Raw genomic sequence first — 21511 nt, 5'->3', positions numbered from 1 at the left:
TATTTAAAGGAAACAAATGACAAACCTTTGTATTTTAAACATTTTATTAAAAAAAAAGTATAAAAAGTACACACACATCAAAAAGTATACAATAAATTATGAATTTAAGTACCACCATTCTATGTAGGTATTACAGATACATAGCATCTTCTTTTGAAATTACCCATAAGGGTAATTGATAGCCATTTCGATTCACAAATTATATTTCTACTTCAGTCAAGGCTTACAATACAGTTGTAGCTAAATCTACTTATTTGAGAAAGAAAATTGTCTTGTAAATTATAGAAACAAATTGAAAATACAGGGTGTTCCGGGACTTGATGCAAAAAATAACACTAATTCCTCAACTTTAAAGACCTATAACTTAGAAACGAGGAGACCTGGAACACCCTGTATATTGAGTGTAGATGAAAATCGCAAACTTTACCAATAGCAAGGAATAAATTAGATATAAAGGAAAAGTCTGTAATTTATGATAGCAAACATCAGTGGCGCAACAAGCTGGTTGATAAGTTACCGCGCTGTTCGAAAGAAACTTTTTTTTTACTTACAGATACAAAAACCGTTTTCAAAACTCAATTACGGAAAACTACATGTTAACAACAAACGTATTATCCAATCAGAATGAACACGTTCGGTAAGAAGAAATCATCCGATTTGAAGCTCTTTAGTGGTCACTGCTTTCAAAGATCGTCAGCGTTTTCATTTGAAAATTTAGAAGCGAATCAAATGATATGGAGATCCTCAACGATTGCTGGGGTATACATTGAGGAAATAAGAATAAATTTGCTGGCAACATTCTTCCTGTTTTCAATCTGTGCTGTTAAAATTAAAATTGTAAAAACTAATGACGTGACTGGGATCCTTCGAATATATAGACTGAAGGTAGAAAAAAGTCTTAAATGACATTCCAATTTTTGCAATACTGTGAATGAATAATCGTGACACATCGTGAAATGTTAAAAAATAAATAAATCTATAAATTCTTACATAATTATCACAATCATCTGTTACTGCAATTGCTATAATCGACTCATTTGATAAAAGTTGGTATTTTATAACAAAAGAAATATTTGGTAGTTAATTTTCTCATATTGTTTAGAAAAGTTTTTTAGTCCCATTTTACAAGCGAAGTTTAAATCTGAAACAGTCAGTTTAAATTAGAGATATCGACTTTTTTACATTTTAGAGAAACTACATTTTCAAACTTGACACTTCTGTTAAAGCCGAGTTCGATAAAACTCTATTTGAAATAATAAAGTTCATTACGAATCCAGGAAAACGAAGAATCTGAATTATATTATTAAGAGAATCACAAACCAAAATATCCATATTAATTGTTGCATTCTTGGAGGTCGTTCGCCACATAAATGTTTCTTCAAGTTAAAGAGTAAAGCGGAGAAAAACTTCTTTTTAACATGAAACGAAAGATCCGGACCTAACTTTTTCAAATTGTTTACATTATCACAATATTATAAAGGGTTTTGGTAGAATGATTGAAGATTTGTACTTCATATTTGATGAGCTGAAAGGAGATTACGTTTTTAAAAAGAGATTAAAAAAGGCCTGAACAGAATTAGTCATAAATTTGAATTGAATATGTTCCCACCTCATTACCGTTCACGTTTCACAATTTATACACAATCTTAAAAATGTGTTGACCACTATACGGTACGAAAAAATGTTTACTCAATATAGTTTAGTTAGACGGATATTATAAACTTGATTCACAAGTAAAACTTTCTAAAATAAAATAAAACTGAATATGAAACTGTTAAAATCACTTCAACATTTTGAGTGAATTTTTTTATTATTATTTATTTAAATTCGCAAAACTTTCCGGCCCTGTATTAAGTACAACTTTTATCTACGTTTATAAACCGATTATGATTTAATAAAGTATTTGATGACCGGCATTGTAGGTATTATAAGCCCCTCAATGATATTTTTCAGCAATAATGAGATTACGACTGTTAGTGAAATTACATTATAAAAATATCAACCTAACCTAAAAATGTTTGACGTTTGAATTGAGGCGTTCTTTGATGTTGTATTTGAATAGTAAAATGTGCCATAGACAAATCAAAATACCATCTTTTATCAAATGAAATATCCAAAACGAACAACCTAAACCTACTCACACATATTTATTTTCTAAAATTGATAATAAATACCTTCTGTAGAAACTTTTGATCCGATTAGTGTTGTGCATAGTCAAAAACATCTGGAACGAAATCGGATCGTGATTGTGTATGATTTGATACCCGGTGACGTATTTGTAAAAACCGAAAAAGTCCTTCGGTACGAACCGTTCGACTTTTTCGACTTCCTCGACGTACAGTTCCGGATCTGATATATTATCGTCTTTGGCGAAACTAATATCATTCGATAATTGGATCACTTCGTTATTCTCGGGAACTTCGAAAGGCGTCAGGAATATATTATCGCACAAATAACCTCCGACTCTTTCTCTCATCTTCTTGAAAAAATCCGAAGCCGCTACTAAATCGAGATTGACGTTTTTTATGAATTGCTCTATTTGTGCGTCGTCGAAATATCTGACTAAATGATTTTTTTCTCTATCGTACGTCATTTTTCCTTTAGGAATGCACTCCATTACACTCTTGTTGATTCTGTACCACTTTTTTTCTATTCTAATTTTCACGTAATTTTCTTCGTGGTCTACGCTCGGGGAATAATCGCTTCCGACGCTGCTGATAGTTTCTATGGATTGTCTTCTTTCGGATAAACGACGTTGGGTTAGAAAACTCTTGTTACGCTCTTCGGTTATCCAATTTTTCCAATTTGCTCCTGACGTACCCAAATGTTCGGTAACTAAATCCGACGGCGATATACTCTCGGGAGTGTTGCTTTGATTTGGGGAATCCACGGAGTATAATCTCGGTGTACACACTTTAGGTTCGTTGTTAATTTTCAGTCTACACGTCAATGATTTTTTAGTTTCGTTGAATTCGCTTAATTCGATGATATTCTTCTTTTTTTCCGTTTGTAATGGTGTTAGCGGACCTACTGGCATTGTGTAAATATATTTCGGTATTGGATCTGGTTTTATACAAGGTTCACTAGTGGATACTAATTTGCAAATATGTATATTGGAGTTTTCGAAGAATCTCTCTGGATCGGATATTGTGCAATCGTAACCTATTGTTTTTACAAACGGTTTTCTGTCTTCTTCATCTGAAGAAATATCTTCGACTTCCGGTTTTAACGCAGACAGATTTCCAGTATTCATCGACGTTTTTGTCGTGTTGGATTCTATAGTTTCAATTAGTGGTGTTTGTTTGTTTGTTTTTTCTGGATATGATTTCGAGGAAACTGTTTCAATATTTTTGATTCCGTTATAATGTGTTGGTGATACCAAATTTATTATTTTGTTGTTGTTTGTCTTAGGTAAGTTTATTTCTGATTGAACACTACAAGTTTTCAATATCTTCGAGCTGCTGTTAGACGTTTCTACTTCTTGTGGTGTTTGTGTTCCACAAGGTATTTTGATATTTTTTATATAATTTTGATTACTATCTGAAGCATTGTTTCCAATACTATGATTTTCTTCGTCAACTTCTATTATTACAACATCTGAAGGTGATCTTTTCTCAATAAATGAATTATCTTTGATTTCGGACTTGACGATCGACGTGTCTTCTTTCGAAGTATCTAAAAAATAATTTTGAAATTGATATTTTGAAATATTCTAATTGATTTCGTAATTTTTAAATTTCTAGTATCTATCATGCTAATAAATAATAATCCTAATCAGAGATCTTTTTTTACTACAAAATAATAATTTTTTAACATTATTGGCCGCCATTTTGCAGTTGCCATTTTGTTCTATGAAAAAATGTTGACGTATTCGTAATTGACCACTTTGAAAACCGTCGCATACCAAATTTTTAATGATTTATTAACATTTATTAAAAACAGTTAATGGATTCGTAATCAGTGACTCCAAAAACTTCCGTACATCAAATTTCATTAGAAAATGATGATTTTTCAACACTGCGCGTTGTTATTTTGAAGCCGCCATTTTGTTTATTGAAAAACAGTTAATGGATTCGTAATCAGTGACCTCTAAAACTTCCGTATATCGAATTTCATTAGAAAATGATGATTTTTCAATACGTCGCGTTGTTATTTTGAAGCCGCCATTTTGTTTATTGAAAAACATTTAATGGATTCGTAATCGGTGACCCCAAAAACTTGCGTATATCAAATTTCATGAGAAAATGATGATTTTTCAACACTGCGCGTTGTTATTTTGAAGCCGCCTTTTTGTTTACTGAAAAACAGTTAATATATTCGTAATCGGTGACCCCAAAAACTTCCTTATATCAAATGTCATTAGAAAATGATGATTTTTCAACACTGCGCGTTGTTATTTTGAAGCCGCCATTTTGTTTATTGAAAAACAGTTAATGGATTCGTAATCAGTGACCTCTAAAACTTCCGTATATCGAATTTCATTAGAAAATGATGATTTTTCAACACTGCGCGTTGTTATTTTGAAGCCGCCATTTTATTTATTGAAAAACAGTTAATGGATTCGTAATCAGTTACCTCTAAAACTTCCGTATATCGAATTTCATTAGAAAATGATGATTTTTCAACACTGCGCGTTGTTATTTTGAAGCCGCCATTTTATTTATTGAAAAACAGTTAATGGATTCGTAATCAGTGACCTCTAAAACTTCCGTATATCGAATTTCATTAGAAAATGATGATTTTTCAACACTGCGCGTTGTTATTTTGAAGCCGCCATTTTGTTTATTGAAAAACAGTTAATGGATTCGTAATCAGTGACCTCTAAAACTTCCGTATATCGAATTTCATTAGAAAATGATGATTTTTCAACACTGCGCGTTGTTATTTTGAAGCCGCCATTTTATTTATTGAAAAACAGTTAATGGATTCGTAATCAGTGACCTCTAAAACTTCCGTATATCGAATTTCATTAGAAAATGATGATTTTTCAACACTGCGCGTTGTTATTTTGAAGCCGCCATTTTATTTATTGAAAAACAGTTAATGGATTCGTAATCAGTTACCTCTAAAACTTCCGTATATCGAATTTCATTAGAAAATGATGATTTTTCAACACTGCGCGTTGTTATTTTGAAGCCGCCATTTTATTTATTGAAAAACAGTTAATGGATTCGTAATCAGTGACCTCTAAAACTTCCGTATATCGAATTTCATTAGAAAATGATGATTTTTCAACACTGCGCGTTGTTATTTTGAAGCCGCCATTTTGTTTATTGAAAAACAGTTAATGGATTCGTAATCAGTGACCTCTAAAACTTCCGTATATCGAATTTCATTAGAAAATGATGATTTTTCAACACTGCGCGTTGTTATTTTGAAGCCGCCATTTTATTTATTGAAAAACAGTTAATGGATTCGTAATCAGTTACCTCTAAAACTTCCGTATATCGAATTTCATTAGAAAATGATGATTTTTCAACACTGCGCGTTGTTATTTTGAAGCCGCCATTTTATTTATTGAAAAACAGTTAATGGATTCGTAATCAGTTACCTCTAAAACTTCCGTATATCGAATTTCATTAGAAAATGATGATTTTTCAACACTGCGCGTTGTTATTTTGAAGCCGCCATTTTATTTATTGAAAAACAGTTAATGGATTCGTAATCAGTGACCTCTAAAACTTCCGTATATCGAATTTCATTAGAAAATGATGATTTTTCAACACTGCGCGTTGTTATTTTGAAGCCGCCATTTTGTTTATTGAAAAACAGTTAATGGATTCGTAATCAGTGACCTCTAAAACTTCCGTATATCGAATTTCATTAGAAAATGATGATTTTTCAACACTGCGCGTTGTTATTTTGAAGCCGCCATTTTGTTTATTGAAAAACAGTTAATGGATTCGTAATCAGTGACCTCTAAAACTTCCGTATATCGAATTTCATTAGAAAATGATGATTTTTCAACACTGCGCGTTGTTATTTTGAAGCCGCCATTTTATTTATTGAAAAACAGTTAATGGATTCGTAATCAGTGACCTCTAAAACTTCCGTATATCGAATTTCATTAGAAAATGATGATTTTTCAACACTGCGCGTTGTTATTTTGAAGCCGCCATTTTGTTTATTGAAAAACAGTTAATGGATTCGTAATCAGTGACCTCTAAAACTTCCGTATATCGAATTTCATTAGAAAATGATGATTTTTCAACACTGCGCGTTGTTATTTTGAAGCCGCCATTTTATTTATTGAAAAACAGTTAATGGATTCGTAATCAGTTACCTCTAAAACTTCCGTATATCGAATTTCATTAGAAAATGATGATTTTTCAACACTGCGCGTTGTTATTTTGAAGCCGCCATTTTATTTATTGAAAAACAGTTAATGGATTCGTAATCAGTTACCTCTAAAACTTCCGTATATCGAATTTCATTAGAAAATGATGATTTTTCAACACTGCGCGTTGTTATTTTGAAGCCGTCATTTTATTTATTGAAAAACAGTTAATGGATTCGTAATCAGTTACCTCTAAAACTTCCGTATATCGAATTTCATTAGAAAATGATGATTTTTCAACACTGCGCGTTGTTATTTTGAAGCCGCCATTTTGTTTATTGAAAAACAGTTAATGGATTCGTAATCAGTTACCTCTAAAACTTCCGTATATCGAATTTCATTAGAAAATGATGATTTTTCAACACTGCGCGTTGTTATTTTGAAGCCGCCATTTTATTTATTGAAAAACAGTTAATGGATTCGTAATCAGTTACCTCTAAAACTTCCGTATATCGAATTTCATTAGAAAATGATGATTTTTCAACACTGCGCGTTGTTATTTTGAAGCCGCCATTTTATTTATTGAAAAACAGTTAATGGATTCGTAATCAGTGACCTCTAAAACTTCCGTATATCGAATTTCATTAGAAAATGATGATTTTTCAACACTGCGCGTTGTTATTTTGAAGCCGCCATTTTGTTTATTGAAAAACAGTTAATGGATTCGTAATCAGTGACCTCTAAAACTTCCGTATATCGAATTTCATTAGAAAATGATGATTTTTCAACACTGCGCGTTGTTATTTTGAAGCCGCCATTTTATTTATTGAAAAACAGTTAATGGATTCGTAATCAGTGACCTCTAAAACTTCCGTATATCGAATTTCATTAGAAAATGATGATTTTTCAACACTGCGCGTTGTTATTTTGAAGCCGCCATTTTATTTATTGAAAAACAGTTAATGGATTCGTAATCAGTTACCTCTAAAACTTCCGTATATCGAATTTCATTAGAAAATGATGATTTTTCAACACTGCGCGTTGTTATTTTGAAGCCGCCATTTTATTTATTGAAAAACAGTTAATGGATTCGTAATCAGTTACCTCTAAAACTTCCGTATATCGAATTTCATTAGAAAATGATGATTTTTCAACACTGCGCGTTGTTATTTTGAAGCCGCCATTTTATTTATTGAAAAACAGTTAATGGATTCGTAATCAGTGACCTCTAAAACTTCCGTATATCGAATTTCATTAGAAAATGATGATTTTTCAACACTGCGCGTTGTTATTTTGAAGCCGCCATTTTATTTATTGAAAAACAGTTAATGGATTCGTAATCAGTGACCTCTAAAACTTCCGTATATCGAATTTCATTAGAAAATGATGATTTTTCAACACTGCGCGTTGTTATTTTGAAGCCGCCATTTTATTTATTGAAAAACAGTTAATGGATTCGTAATCAGTGACCTCTAAAACTTCCGTATATCGAATTTCATTAGAAAATGATGATTTTTCAACACTGCGCGTTGTTATTTTGAAGCCGCCATTTTGTTTATTGAAAAACAGTTAATGGATTCGTAATCAGTGACCTCTAAAACTTCCGTATATCGAATTTCATTAGAAAATGATGATTTTTCAACACTGCGCGTTGTTATTTTGAAGCCGCCATTTTATTTATTGAAAAACAGTTAATGGATTCGTAATCAGTGACCTCTAAAACTTCCGTATATCGAATTTCATTAGAAAATGATGATTTTTCAACACTGCGCGTTGTTATTTTGAAGCCGCCATTTTATTTATTGAAAAACAGTTAATGGATTCGTAATCAGTGACCTCTAAAACTTCCGTATATCGAATTTCATTAGAAAATGATGATTTTTCAACACTGCGCGTTGTTATTTTGAAGCCGCCATTTTGTTTATTGAAAAACAGTTAATGGATTCGTAATCAGTGACCTCTAAAACTTCCGTATATCGAATTTCATTAGAAAATGATGATTTTTCAACACTGCGCGTTGTTATTTTGAAGCCGCCATTTTGTTTATTGAAAAACATTTAATGGATTCGTAATCAGTGACCTCTAAAACTCCCGTATATCGAATTTCATTAGAAAATGATGATTTTTCAACACTGCCCGTTGTTATTTTGAAGCCGCCATTTTGTTTATTGAAACATTATTGACTGATTCTTTGCGAGTTGTCATTCTGAAGGCGTTATTTTTGTTCACGAAGCTGTGCAAAGAGTATTCGAAAGAAATATAAAGTAAAAATGTTCTGAAAATAATAATTTGATCCTCGCAGTCGTCCAACATATCCTGAATAACGAATGGAACCAAATAGACGACTGGTATTTGTCGAAATTGCCACAGAGCATGCCAAAATCGATTAATCAAAAATTTCAATATCTAAACAATAACATAGAGTGGGCGAAAACTTTTCACCAAACATATCGTTATTTTTTAGCAACAGATTACTTTAGAAACACTTTTTACATAATTAATGACTTACCTTCTTCTTCGTCGTCGATGGTGATGATTTCGTGTGATAAAGTCGTTTGTTTCAATCCTACAAGTTTCTCTAAAACTTTCTTATAAACTTCTTTGTCTTCGTTTCTCAAAAGTTCTTTGAACAAATTCAAATCTTCAGTAACGCCGTTTTCACATTTAAACCATTCTTTTTTAATATCCATTTCACTCGGTGGTATTTCTTTAGTATTATCTCGTTTATCGACCAGCGTATCTTTATCGGTTACCGTGACTTCCATTGATTCATCTTGTACGATTACAGTGGGTTTATCTAAAATATTTACCGAATACGAATCACTAACACTCAAAATATTACTAGTTTCTGGTGTATAATTATCTGTTGGCAAAACTGATTTATTTCTGTTGGTACTTCGTTTGCTATTCGATTGTAGATGATTTAGTTTTCTTTTCGTTGGCGGTTTCGGTTTAGTATTGGGAACGTTTCGTTTCAAAGCGTTCAAAAAATGCCTCATCCAATTCGGATCCGTATATTTCTCTGGTATTATTGGTAAAACGTCCTTGAGCAAAGGTATTTGCGAGTCCAAATCGTGCGTTAATATTTTTATAGTATACCGTCTCAAAGTTGGGTTAATGGTGCTGTCGTTGAATATGGTTTTCGTTAAAAAAGATATGATTTCGTTAATTAAATCGTCTATGAATAGTTTCAATTCGATCGAAACGTCTACCGCCACTTTTACGAACGTCAAATATTGATAAAAATAATTGAAGATCGCTAAAATTTCGGCGTTGAAAGGAACGCGCATTAATCGGCGCGATAGTGGCAACATCGCTTTAGCTACCGTTATTCTCAGTAATTTATGATAATCCTGAATTGAAGTACTGAATCTATTACTGCTTAGCGACAATCCTAATTTCAGTTCATCTATCCCTTGGGTTATATTGTCTAAAATATATTGATATTTACTGTAGAAATGCGGATCCATTAATTTCAACAGATTTTCTTTGACGGATAAATTTATGGGAGTTTCCGTTACTTCGGCGCTAGGTTTTGTTAATACGGACTCGACGTATCTTTGAGGATCGCTGGTTTTCGAAAAATATGCGTTGGGGTGTGTAATTGGGGTTATCGTTGTATTACTGGGCAGTGATACGTTCAGAGGTAAACTTTTCGGAATGTACGGACACTTATTTGTTATTGGAGGAGGATTGGTGTCGTTGTATGGTAAATTCGATGGTATTACCACGGTAGATGATGTGGAATCTGGTGAAATCCTTTCTGTACATGTTCGTTGGATTGGTAGACGTGGTTGTTGGGTGGTTCCGTTCCATATTGGTGCGGTTTGATGTAATGGTAATTTACGTATCGTGTTGGTCTCAGTTCGAGATGTTTCTTCAATTGAATATCTTCGTATGGAGCTGTTTTGATTGATGAAACTAATTTCCGGTACTATGGCGGGTAAAATATGTTTTCCTGATAATTTATTATTATATAATTGAGATCTTTGGATGTTTTTATTAGTATCTATAGAATTTATTATTTGTTCTGTTATGGCTTCTTTGTTGGTTGTTTTGCTAGTTTCAGAAACGACATTATAGTTGACGACATTGCTATTGTTGTTGTTCGACTGCGCTTCTTTATTTTCGCAACAAAGTTGAAGATTTTTTTCCGTACTAACATTGTAGGGCTCTTTAGATTTGCACAATGAGGTTGGGACACCTGTAACGATACAAAAGAATGATTAAATTTTGATAAAATTTTATGAATCTTTTGAAATAGTACAAAAATTGTTCCATACAGTGTATAGTGGTGAAAGATCGTTTTGACGATAGAACTTTGAGATGTTTTACCACTATGATTGCTATTAATTATAGATCTTTCAAGGAACTTTACATTACGAACTATTAAAGTCCATCAAAGACAAATAGTAAACCAAAACAATGATCAGTGCGTGATCAGCACGTGAACATCCAGGGCGAACGTGGCTTGGCAAGACAGATAATGAAGTTATTGACATTATCATTAATCCGCTTAAGAAGTATCTTCCTCAAGTGTTGGAGGTTGAAACTAAAATGTGGAATGTTCCAAATATTTTCGGAATTTTTTAGATCAAACAAATCCTGATATATTGATAGGAATAATACGACAGGCAATGGCAGAAAATGAAACTACTGTCGTTACGTAGTCAGTCATAAGAGTTGTTAATTGTTAGATTTGTTACATATAATTTGTTATTTAGTTGCCCACTCGGTACTGTAATTTCTCTGAAAAATATTTAACAATTCTCCATGAATCACCTTGTATAGGTTTATAAAGGAATTACGACGTTTTGGATTCCAATCTAATCGTATTTATTTAATAGCCTTGTTTATTATTTCACACAGTAATTTTTAGTTGCCCACCCGGTACGGTGATTTCCGTGCAAATATTTAACAATTCTCTATGAATCACCTTGAATAGTTATACAAAAGAATTTGGATTCCAATCTAATCGTATTTATTTAATAGCCTTGTTTATTTTTTCACACAGTAATTTTTAGTTGCCCACCCGGTACGATGATTTCCGTGCAAATATTTAACAATTCTCTATGAATCACCTTGTATAGTTATACAAAAGAATTTGGATTCCAATCTAATCGTATTTATTTAATAGCCTTGTTTATTTTTTCACACAGTAATTTTTAGTTGCCCACCCGGTACGGTGATTTCCGTGCAAATATTTAACAATTCTCTATGAATCACCTTGTATAGTTATACAAAAGAATTTGGATTCCAATTTAATCGTATTTATTTAATAGCCTTGTTTATTTTTTCACACAGTAATTTTTAGTTGCCCACCCGGTACGGTAATTTCTGTTCAAATATTTAACAACTATTTATGAATCACCTTGTATAGTTATACAAAAGTATTTGGATTCCAATCTAATCGTATTTATTTAATAGTCTTATTTATTTTTTCACACGACACTTTTTAGTTGCCCACCCGGTACGGTGATTTCTGTGTAAAATATTTAACAATTATTTATGAATCACCTTGTATAGTTATACAAAAGAATTTGGATTCCAATCTAATCGTATTTATTTAATAGCCTTGTTTATTTTTTCACACAATAATTTTTAGTTGCCCACCCGGTACGGTAATTTCTGTTCAAATATTTAACAATTATTTATGAATCACCTTGTATAGTTATACAAAAGAATTTGGATTCCAATCTAATCGTATTTATTTAATAGCCTTGTTTATTTATTCACACAGTAACTTTTAGTTGCCCACCCGGTACGGTAATTTCTGTTCAAATATTTAACAATTATTTATGAATCACCTTGTATAGTTATACAAAAGTATTTGGATTCCAATCTAATCGTATTTATTTAATAGTCTTATTTATTTTTTCACACGACACTTTTTAGTTGCCCACCCGGTACGGTAATTTCTGTGCAAATATTTAGCAATTATTTATGAATCACCTTGTATAGTTATACAAAATAATTTGGATTCCAATCTAATCGTAATTATTTAATAGCCTTGTTTATTATTTCACACAGTAATTTTTAGTTGCCCACCCGGTACGGTAATTTCTGTGCAAATATTTAACAATTATTTATGAATCACCTTGTATAGTTATACAAAAGAATTTGGATTCCAATCTAATCGTATTTATTTTATAGCCTTGTTTATTTTTTCATGAAGCACTTTTTATTTATAATTTTTTTATTATCAGTATGAGCTGAATTGATAATTTTTTTATTGGATATACAACAGATACCAACCCACCACGTTAACTAAATTCAATCTATCAAAGATTCAAAATGCTCATCTTATCTTTTTTTGATAAATATGTATAAATTATTTATACCCTCGGTTATTTTTTGATTTATGTGATTAGATTAACTTGTTTATCTTCATATTATATAACTGCGAAGTTTTTTTGTTTGAAAGCTATTTGATCTAATTTGGATAATTATCATAACTAGATAAATAAGATTGAATAATATATACTTGATTTCAATATGCTAATGCATCTGTTATACTTCATAAAAAAAGTTTTACGTTATTATACTAGATTTACAATTATCAATTTGGATTTTTTCCATTTATTATTCAATTCTTTATGTGTTTGTTTCCATTTAACCTCATATCTTCTTGTTTTATCGACAAGAAGACTCTTTTAATATCATATTCAGTTACTTCTGTTACGTATATGCAACCTACACAACATCCGTTAGGTAAAAAAAAAAAGAAGGCGAGCCAGGCCTTTATTCTGACAGTGCTGCCTACACGCTGAATTTTTATCATAAAATATGAAAATGTAAAGATTCACAACACATAATTTGAATAGATCATTTGGAATTATTAATTACATGTAATGAAAAAATTGGTTAAATCGATGTCGTCAATGAAATAATTACGTAAAAATAAACGATTTATTACTGTTTACCATACAATAAACATTTTAAAAATCCGTTATCTAGTGAAAATAATTTATTACTGTCAAAAAAATGGTCTGGTAAGTCATGCGCTTTTACTAAATTAATAATAGTATATTACCTCAAAAATTAACATTTGTTTTTTATAATATTCATTGAAATCAATTTACCAATGAGAAATTTACAGCTAATGAGAATATTTATAACCGAAGAGGATTAGAATATTTGGTAATATAGTTGTAGTGAATTTTGTTTTCTTTAGTTAGCAAAACTGATGACATACGTCAATATTCAAATGATGACATTTCTTATATGAAACGAAAATGTTTTTTTCACGTAGTTTGAAAATGTAAACATGTGATGAGGAATTCACAATTATTAAATTATAATAATTATTATAAATTGTTTGAATCTCAAAAACACTCAATGTAGATCATGTTTAGTGTTGAATGTAAATTTAATAATGATCACAACGGTTTTAACAAATAGGTAAGAATATAAATATAAATAAATTATGATACCTTGTTAGGTATAAAGAAAATCAAAATATATCTATATAAGTTTCTTGATGTATTTAGAAGATAGTGAAGTAGATGATATATGACAAAATATTGACTAGGAATCAACCTTCTAATTACAAAATCGAATTTAATTCAAAAATAGAACATACTTACTTGTACCAAGCTTAAATATCGTCAAACTATTATGTCTGAATTTACTTCTACAGACGTTTCTCTTTCTGGCCACCTTGGTTTGAATGGTATTATGTTTGTTCTTTTCTTGTTTTTGGTCGTTCGACACCGTCGAGCTTCCAGACGAATTTGAAGAAGTCTCTTCATCAACTTCTTCCCTAACTGAATTAGTCTGTGCTTCCAATAGGGGTTTTTGGTGTTTTTGAATCAGTCTTTTTTTGAAATGTTCTATACTCATTTTGCATATTCATCAGACCATATTTTCTTCTCTTAATTCAAATTTTTAACATCGATACTGAAACAAAAATATTAGATCAGTAATTTAATATAATTTTCCTTCATCTAGAAATTGAATACATCACGTTAATGGTTGATGAACAATCGTTTGGTTATTGATACATTGGGCAATGTTAGCATTTTCTGTAAAAAAATATGGCTAATTCACTGATAAACCTCCTTACGTAGTAGTTTAATAAAGATCGTGATATTTACACGACTGTAAACAGCATTGTTGGTGCCGGTGATTAAAAACTTACAGGGTAAATCATGTGTTAAATTTTTGATTTGGTTTCAATATAGAGAGTAATTAAGAACAAATGAGTGTTAATAAAAACTTTTAAAACAAATTTCAATCGCTTTTATATTCAATGAACAACCACGGGAAACAAAAATATCAGAAGAGAAACTTTTTTCATTTATATACGAGTCTTGTCGAAAGATTACATATACAAATTTGTGTCTATTTATGAGATTTCTTTTCGAATATTATCGCAAATAATTTCACTTTATTCTTTCGTTAGATTTTATAAAATACACTATCGGTCAAAAAATTTTGCCCATCCCATAAGCGAAGGTCGAAACGGTGTCATACAAACCAAAAATTATAGTGTCGCAAATTCAGACTTGCGAGTTTCAAAATGTTTTGCACCAAGAAACTATCGGTTGAAATTCTTGCATTAATCGCGAGTCTCTTAGCCTAGGCAAAATTAACCGTGCCATTACCGCTGAATTTAAAATACCTCGACGTATCGTGGACAAAAATGTGAAAAAATATGCATCCACCAAGAGCTTTGGCGATAGAAAACGATCAGGGCGATCTCGAAAAACCAATCAATGAATCTAGCGATAAGCCTTTGAGTACTTCTATAGTAAAACGAAGATTGAGAAAAGCTGGATAATTACTGTTAGTATATCCCACCACTTTAATAGCGTTCGTTAGCCGAGCGGGTTAAGGCGTCAACCTCCGAATCGGCCGACGTGGGTCCAAATCCCGTTCACGTTGTGAAAAAAGTTTTTCCCGGTAATTTTTTTTTAATATCAATTTACATCTAAACAAATTTTCCAATTGTCTGCCCTTTGTTGGAGATTGACTATACGACCTGCTTCAGTATTATTTTACTGACACATCAGTCAATAAGTCTTGTGACTAAGATATTTATTGCCAAAATCGATTTTATTCATCAATGTAACATCTCGATGCCGTTCTAGTAGAAGGATTTGTCTTTTGTCTCAAAATAGGCTTCAGTTTCAGCAATTGCTTCTTCGTTTGAACTGAATTTCTTACCAGTGAGCATTTTTTTGAGATCAGTAGTCACTGGTGGCCAAATCTGGACAATGCGGTGGATGGGGAATCAACTCGAAGTATAATTCGTTCAATGTAACAATCGTCACCATCGATTTGTGAATCGGTGGATTGTCTTAATGAAACAGTGGTTTTCTCTTCGACATATGAGGCCGTTTATCCTTGATTTTTGCATTCAAACGATCCAACAACTTTATGTAGTATTCTCTACTGATTGTCTTGCCCTTTTGGAGATAGTCGATGAACAATGTTCCACGCGCATTCCAAAATACTGAAGTCATAACCTTGCAATCTGACTGTTTGGACACTTTGGACGTGGTTCATCGGCTACAGTCCACTCTGATTATGATCGTTTTGTTGCCGGAGTGAAGTGAAGGATCCATGTTCCATCTATTGTCACGTATCGTGGCAAAAAATCTGATTTATTACGTGTAAACATGGCCAAACACTGCACAATGGTTCTTTTCGATGGAGCAGAGTCCTGATAACTCTTTTGAAGTCAATGATGAGTTTGTACATAAACGTCATATGGATTTGACAATGACAGCGCTATCTATATGTCAGTCACACGAATTATTGAGTGATGTTATATGTTGTTTTGTTCTAAAGACTAGGACGTTGAAATTTAGTCCCGGTATAATTGGAAATGCCACATTCTAGTCAAAACTTTTCGCGCTACACCTCGTATTTCTTATTTTATGCTGTAATCATAGCGGGAATGTCATAAAAATGACAGTTTACGATACTTCACATGTCAGAAATATTTCATCCCGAAAATAGCGATTATCTAATCTAATCAGTTAATATATTTTGCATGCTCTGATTAGTTGTCAAAAACCTTGAAGCTCGATGATCTTTTGATATAATTTCGATAAGTACGAACTCATCGAAACGATAAGCTGAATTATACTAAATTCAACCCTACTATATTTCTCGTACATACATATATATATATATATATATATATATATATATAAAGATAATTAAATTACGTGTTGCAATAGAGTACGTTTTAATCATATATAGCTATATATCTCTTGATAAGAAAGATAAGAATTTTCCTTGTTTAGATAAGAGAATACTAATATTGCCTTTAAATAAATTTGTATCGTTTATAGCGTATAATAAAATGGTGGGGTGTCATACGACAACGATAAAAACTAACAAAAAAAAAAACACCATATAAAAAACCTTAAATTTTTAAAAATTTCTCTTTCAATATTCATGTTAAATGAATTCAAATTCACTTTCTAAATATAGGAAACAACGCCCTCTAGCATTCACCTTGCTGATTAAATTGCTTGGAATTTATATATTTTGTATTGCTTGACAAAAACTCTTTCAAACAACATCAAGTTTATAAAAATCGGCAAAGCAAAACCGGACCATAACAAAGTTCCCACTCTCCCCCAATTGATTTGGCAAATTTTGAAAAAAATTGCGTTTTCTATTCTATACTTTCAAATTCGCCCTTTAGTGATGAACTTAAAATAATTTCCACGTGTTTCTCACGGCCACTTTTGTTATAATTTTTTATCTCTATCCTGGTTACCCGGTACATGATAACTAATATATATACAGGGTGTTCCGGAACTTGATACAAAAAATTCTTTTAATGGATGTATACGTATGTCAACGGTTAACAATCCGTAACTTTTACAGGGACAACCTGTACAATCTAAAGGTAGCAGAAGTGAAATTTTCAAACGATTTTTTAACAAAAAGGTAATATTTGCTTAATTTAATGAAATTTATGGTTTAGGAGACGTGTACATTCACGTTCACCATAAAGAGACATTCTGAAGAAAATTACCATAAATCGTAATTATTTATTGAATATACTTACAAGAGGTATTGAAACACAAAAACATAAATAAACATTTGTACTACATACTATTGAAGATCATATTATTAGCTTAGGGAAAAACTTGGAAGACATTAATAATTAAAATAAAATTTTTCTTAATAGCTGTATTAGTCCCGGAACACCCTGTATAGAGTGACTCATATTTTTAAACGTAGACCTTTGCGGATCCAAGAGGAAAGGAAATCGATGATTCATAGACGTACCACAATAATAATTATCGAATACGTTCAATATATACAGTGTTGCCCACGATAATCTCGTTTTCGAGACGAGTATCGAGACGATATTATAAATTTCCGTTGCAAGACAAGAGAGTCTCGCAAAAATCTCGAATATCGTATAATAGTAGATGAACTTAACTACTACCAACTGGGTCAAAATGACCCAAGGCATGTCCATTTTTGCTGTATCTGATGTTGTAAGGAAGAGTAAAACGCGTCGTGTTGAGGAAACATTAAAAATTTACGAGACTCTAGTTCGAAACACTTTTTTGCGAAACAAGACGAGATATATCAATTGGTTGATTTGCTTATCCCATTTGAGCGAGTGAATTAGCACAAACCGTTATGGCAGCTCTACTGTTTGAGCAGATAAAGATTACTGGGTTTCTTCGGCTTGGAAGACGATAACATATTCCCCGACAAAGGCATTCGTCCAGAAACCGACTGTGTCACAAAGAGTTTTTGTCGACCAGGTCAATACAGAGTAGCAGCAGCTGGTGCAGCTCCACATCCTGTAATTACTGCCGTACGGAACCTATGTATGTGGACCGGCATTGTTCTGCATTAGGATGAAGTTTTCGCCGATGAAACTATCGTAGGGAACGTCGTAATCCCCTAAAATTTTAATAAAAAACAACTTTTTCTTCCTTTGAAATGCTCGCCCTAACCATCCAGGAATCTCCTACTAAAGTCACGTTTTCCGTTATGCAGCACTGCGAATCTGTCTGAAGGTCTTCTGCAGACTTCTCCTCTTCTATCGCTACCACGCAGGCACACTTTGTTTTCGTCTGATTAGAGAACGGAGCCCCATTGTTCGACAGTCCAAATAACTTGGTAAAAGCGTAAACGGACTGCTCAGCGAGCTGGGGTTTATTTGGGGCCAGTAGCTGGCGTTTTTGGCTTCTGGCTGTCCAACCATCAACAGCCACTTCTCGCGTTTCTCTGAGCTCATATTGGACTTGGAACACTAGTGAGGGCCCGATTTTCAGGGATGTACTGACAATGAATCCATCAACTCCATTTTGTCATGATATTTAAGATTTTACTAAGAAAAATACAATTTTGCGTTCAGTTTTATGTCCAGTGACTGTAGGGGTGTAGCATGAAACGATTTTTTTTACTCACGAGTGTATATTTGCGTTTATTTTGTCGTCTATTGATTGGCAATTTTGAAAGTATTGCTACAAACAATTCGGCGAATACGGCGCCTTTGATTTTAGTTTTTTTATATAACTTTTTATTATAGCAGGCGGTTTATTTACATTGTTTCTTTATTTTCTAGAAAGTTTTAGAATTCTTTTGGGATATATAAGCAGTTTGTGTAGCGCAGTATAATTCAGTTTATAATAAACTGTTGAATAAATTATTAGTTAGTTAAGTGATAGTGATAAGTGAATTATTATAAGTTAGTGTAGTGAATAGTGTTCAAATAAATTAAGAACGTAAGAGACAGTGTTTAATAATTCACGCCACGAATAGAAATCGTATAGATAAAAAAGAAAAACATTATAATATCAATGTACAACTTTTGTAAAAACAAAACTTATTAATTAGCAAATTATTTGGTGATTAAATTATTCTGTTATGATGAAATATATCATATTTTCGTACAATGTGTTAAAATTTCGGTAATTTCGGGTTTATAAAAAAATTAACTGACCTTTTTACACTGAATCAAGTTCATAAACTCAAATCGTTCAAGCACGAACTTTATCGTGTGATTGCTTACTAAATACTGCTGCATGTACTTAGAAGTAATAGAGATTTGAAGATTTTTTTTAAATACTTATTATATCTTATCTTTGTTTAGATATGCCTACCTGTGTACACTGATAAAAAATTATCAGTGATTGTCTGTGTATGTACATAAAATAAAGGTTATAAAAGGTTACACAAGTTGGACGGTTTGATTATTTTAATGTTTAATTTACTCAGAATTGTCTCTAAAATACAACGATACGAATTGTTCGCAATATCGAAAGTAGATATTATATAAAAGAAAGAATTTTTTCACATAAACTCGTGAGTGAAAAAATCAAAAGTCTCTGCGACAATAGGGTGACCACTTGAACAGCTTTATCACTTGTTGTGTCCTTTGTATGCGTATCTTTTGACGTTTGATGGCTAACTGATAGTGGTGGGTCGAGTAGACAACAATTTACAAGGATCAGTTACCACTAATCAGGACTATTGCAAACAGACATCAAAAGAATGGTTACCGATCATCACATATTGTTGGAGAGCAAGAAAAATTTTCTTGCTCGCGAGTGTATAAACTAAAATCAACTTACAAAGAGTGTGTATCCTGTAAGGACATATTTTCTCAATAGAGAAACTCTAATCGAGTTTCATGTCAAACAAACTAATTTCATATCGATAAAAATAAAAATTCAGACGAATTTTTTATTGATTGTCGTTAAAAATCGAAAACCTAACCAATTGTATGAATTTTTGCTCAAAGTTCAATTTTTTGGGAACCCATCTTGACGTTATTTTACAATATTGAAGATGTTCGTGGATGGTAGCCTCTTCACTACTTACACTAATGCCAAGTTGGACAAAAATTTTTCTAATCTTCATCCCACACGCGTCGAATATTGTCTGGTGTGGTTCTGGTTCGCAGTCGACGATCATGCGGTTCATATTTGACGGTTTCGCGTCCATCTTTGAACCCTTCGGTCCATTTGCTCAATACCGAACTTATTTTGGTAAACGCCGAAAAATGTCCGTGTGTTTAACGCCTTCCCACGCCAAAAAATGAATGACGACACGTTGTGCAACGGCGGTCGGCTCTTGACGTTTGTCTCGATGGTATTTGAACCGCCATCGGCCTTGAGTGGTCAATCTTCTTCACTTATATCGCTGTCAAATCAAGATTGAAGAAGTGAAAGTGATCGTCTTGATCATTGTTTGCTGCTATAACAATCGAAATTTCTAACCTCAAAAATAATAGTATCACATCTCGTAAATAGATGGCGCCAGATACTTCGATCGTACATACAACTTCCAACTTCTAATAATAAGAACGTACTGAACGTATTTCAACAATGCGAAACTTTCGCTTTGAATATTATCAAAATATTATTTATCTATCGAGTTTTAATGCGGATATGAATAAACATATTGAGATAATAGATAAAATCTTCGTAATAGTTTGTTAAAAATAAAATACCCATAGACGTTCCAAAGTTATGACAATAAAAAAGAAAATGTTGATAAGAAGTGTACAACTATTATAAATATGTCAAATTTCAGTGTTTCTACCCCTACAAATGGCTTTTGACCACTCCAAAGGGGCTGTGGGATGTAGAATTTTTTATTTGTTTTATTTTTACCCCCTTTTTTGGTCTCTCAAATAAGATTATAACAATTTATAATCAATCTCGTAGTTTAGAAGATTAATTTGTGATATTATTTTGAAAAATTTTCTCTCATAAAAAAAACGGTGGATTATTATCTAATATTACTACAAAAATAGTGTTGAAAAAGACACACGTACCTCTATCTATATGTGAAATCACTTGTTACCCGCTAAAATCCAAAATTTCTCAAAAAACTTTCACGAAATCAAATGAGAATGATCAATATAGAGTTTATGATTGAAATATCTCGAGGTGTTCCATTCAAAATACTTTTATTTATGGTTATATTGAAATGATGTTCACTCGCGCTCAACAAAACCTATTTTCAAACACCACGTCAGGTCAAATCGATTTTTCTGTTTGTCGTTTAAATGGGGTAATGTCTGGTGCGAAAACTGATCAAATACATTTTGTAAAATCGGCAATAGCAATGGAGAATATACGATTCCGATATGTTGAAATGTTTTACTTTGGTGGGTTTTGTTTTTTAATCTTATCTCAGTTCAGATAATTTGTTATCTATTTAGTTATTCTTTACAGTCCCGTACTTGCCCTAAACAACGTATTAATTGAGAAAATCAGTTGCGATTTGGTTGAT

General features: G+C 32.1%; 1 protein-coding gene across 2 annotated transcripts; it reads right to left on the bottom strand.

The window, feature by feature from the left end:
* Positions 1-26: 26 nt before the first annotated feature.
* LOC130448412 (uncharacterized) lies at positions 27-21369 on the bottom strand. Of its 2 annotated transcripts, XR_008910332.1 has the most exons (5): positions 19212-19303; positions 13864-14176; positions 8787-10481; positions 1610-3675; positions 27-1525 (listed from the first exon to the last, which is right to left on the bottom strand). XR_008910332.1 is itself a non-coding variant. In XM_056785782.1 (4 exons), the coding sequence occupies exons 2-4, from the start codon at positions 14117-14119 to the stop codon at positions 2138-2140; spliced, it is 3489 nt and encodes a 1162-aa protein (XP_056641760.1). In that variant the 5' UTR covers positions 14120-14176; positions 21051-21369; the 3' UTR covers positions 27-2137. The 2 variants fall into 2 exon arrangements, 1 of the variants encoding a protein (XP_056641760.1); XM_056785782.1 differs by lacking the exon at positions 19212-19303 and adding an exon at positions 21051-21369 and having other exon boundaries at positions 27-3675.
* Positions 21370-21511: the final 142 nt, after the last annotated feature.

The sequence above is a fragment of the Diorhabda sublineata genome, chromosome 8 (genome assembly GCF_026230105.1).
Source record: "Diorhabda sublineata isolate icDioSubl1.1 chromosome 8, icDioSubl1.1, whole genome shotgun sequence".
Lineage (NCBI taxonomy): Eukaryota > Metazoa > Arthropoda > Insecta > Coleoptera > Chrysomelidae > Diorhabda > Diorhabda sublineata.
Note: the sequence above shows the minus strand (reverse complement) of the source record. Positions and strands in the feature narration are given on the sequence as shown.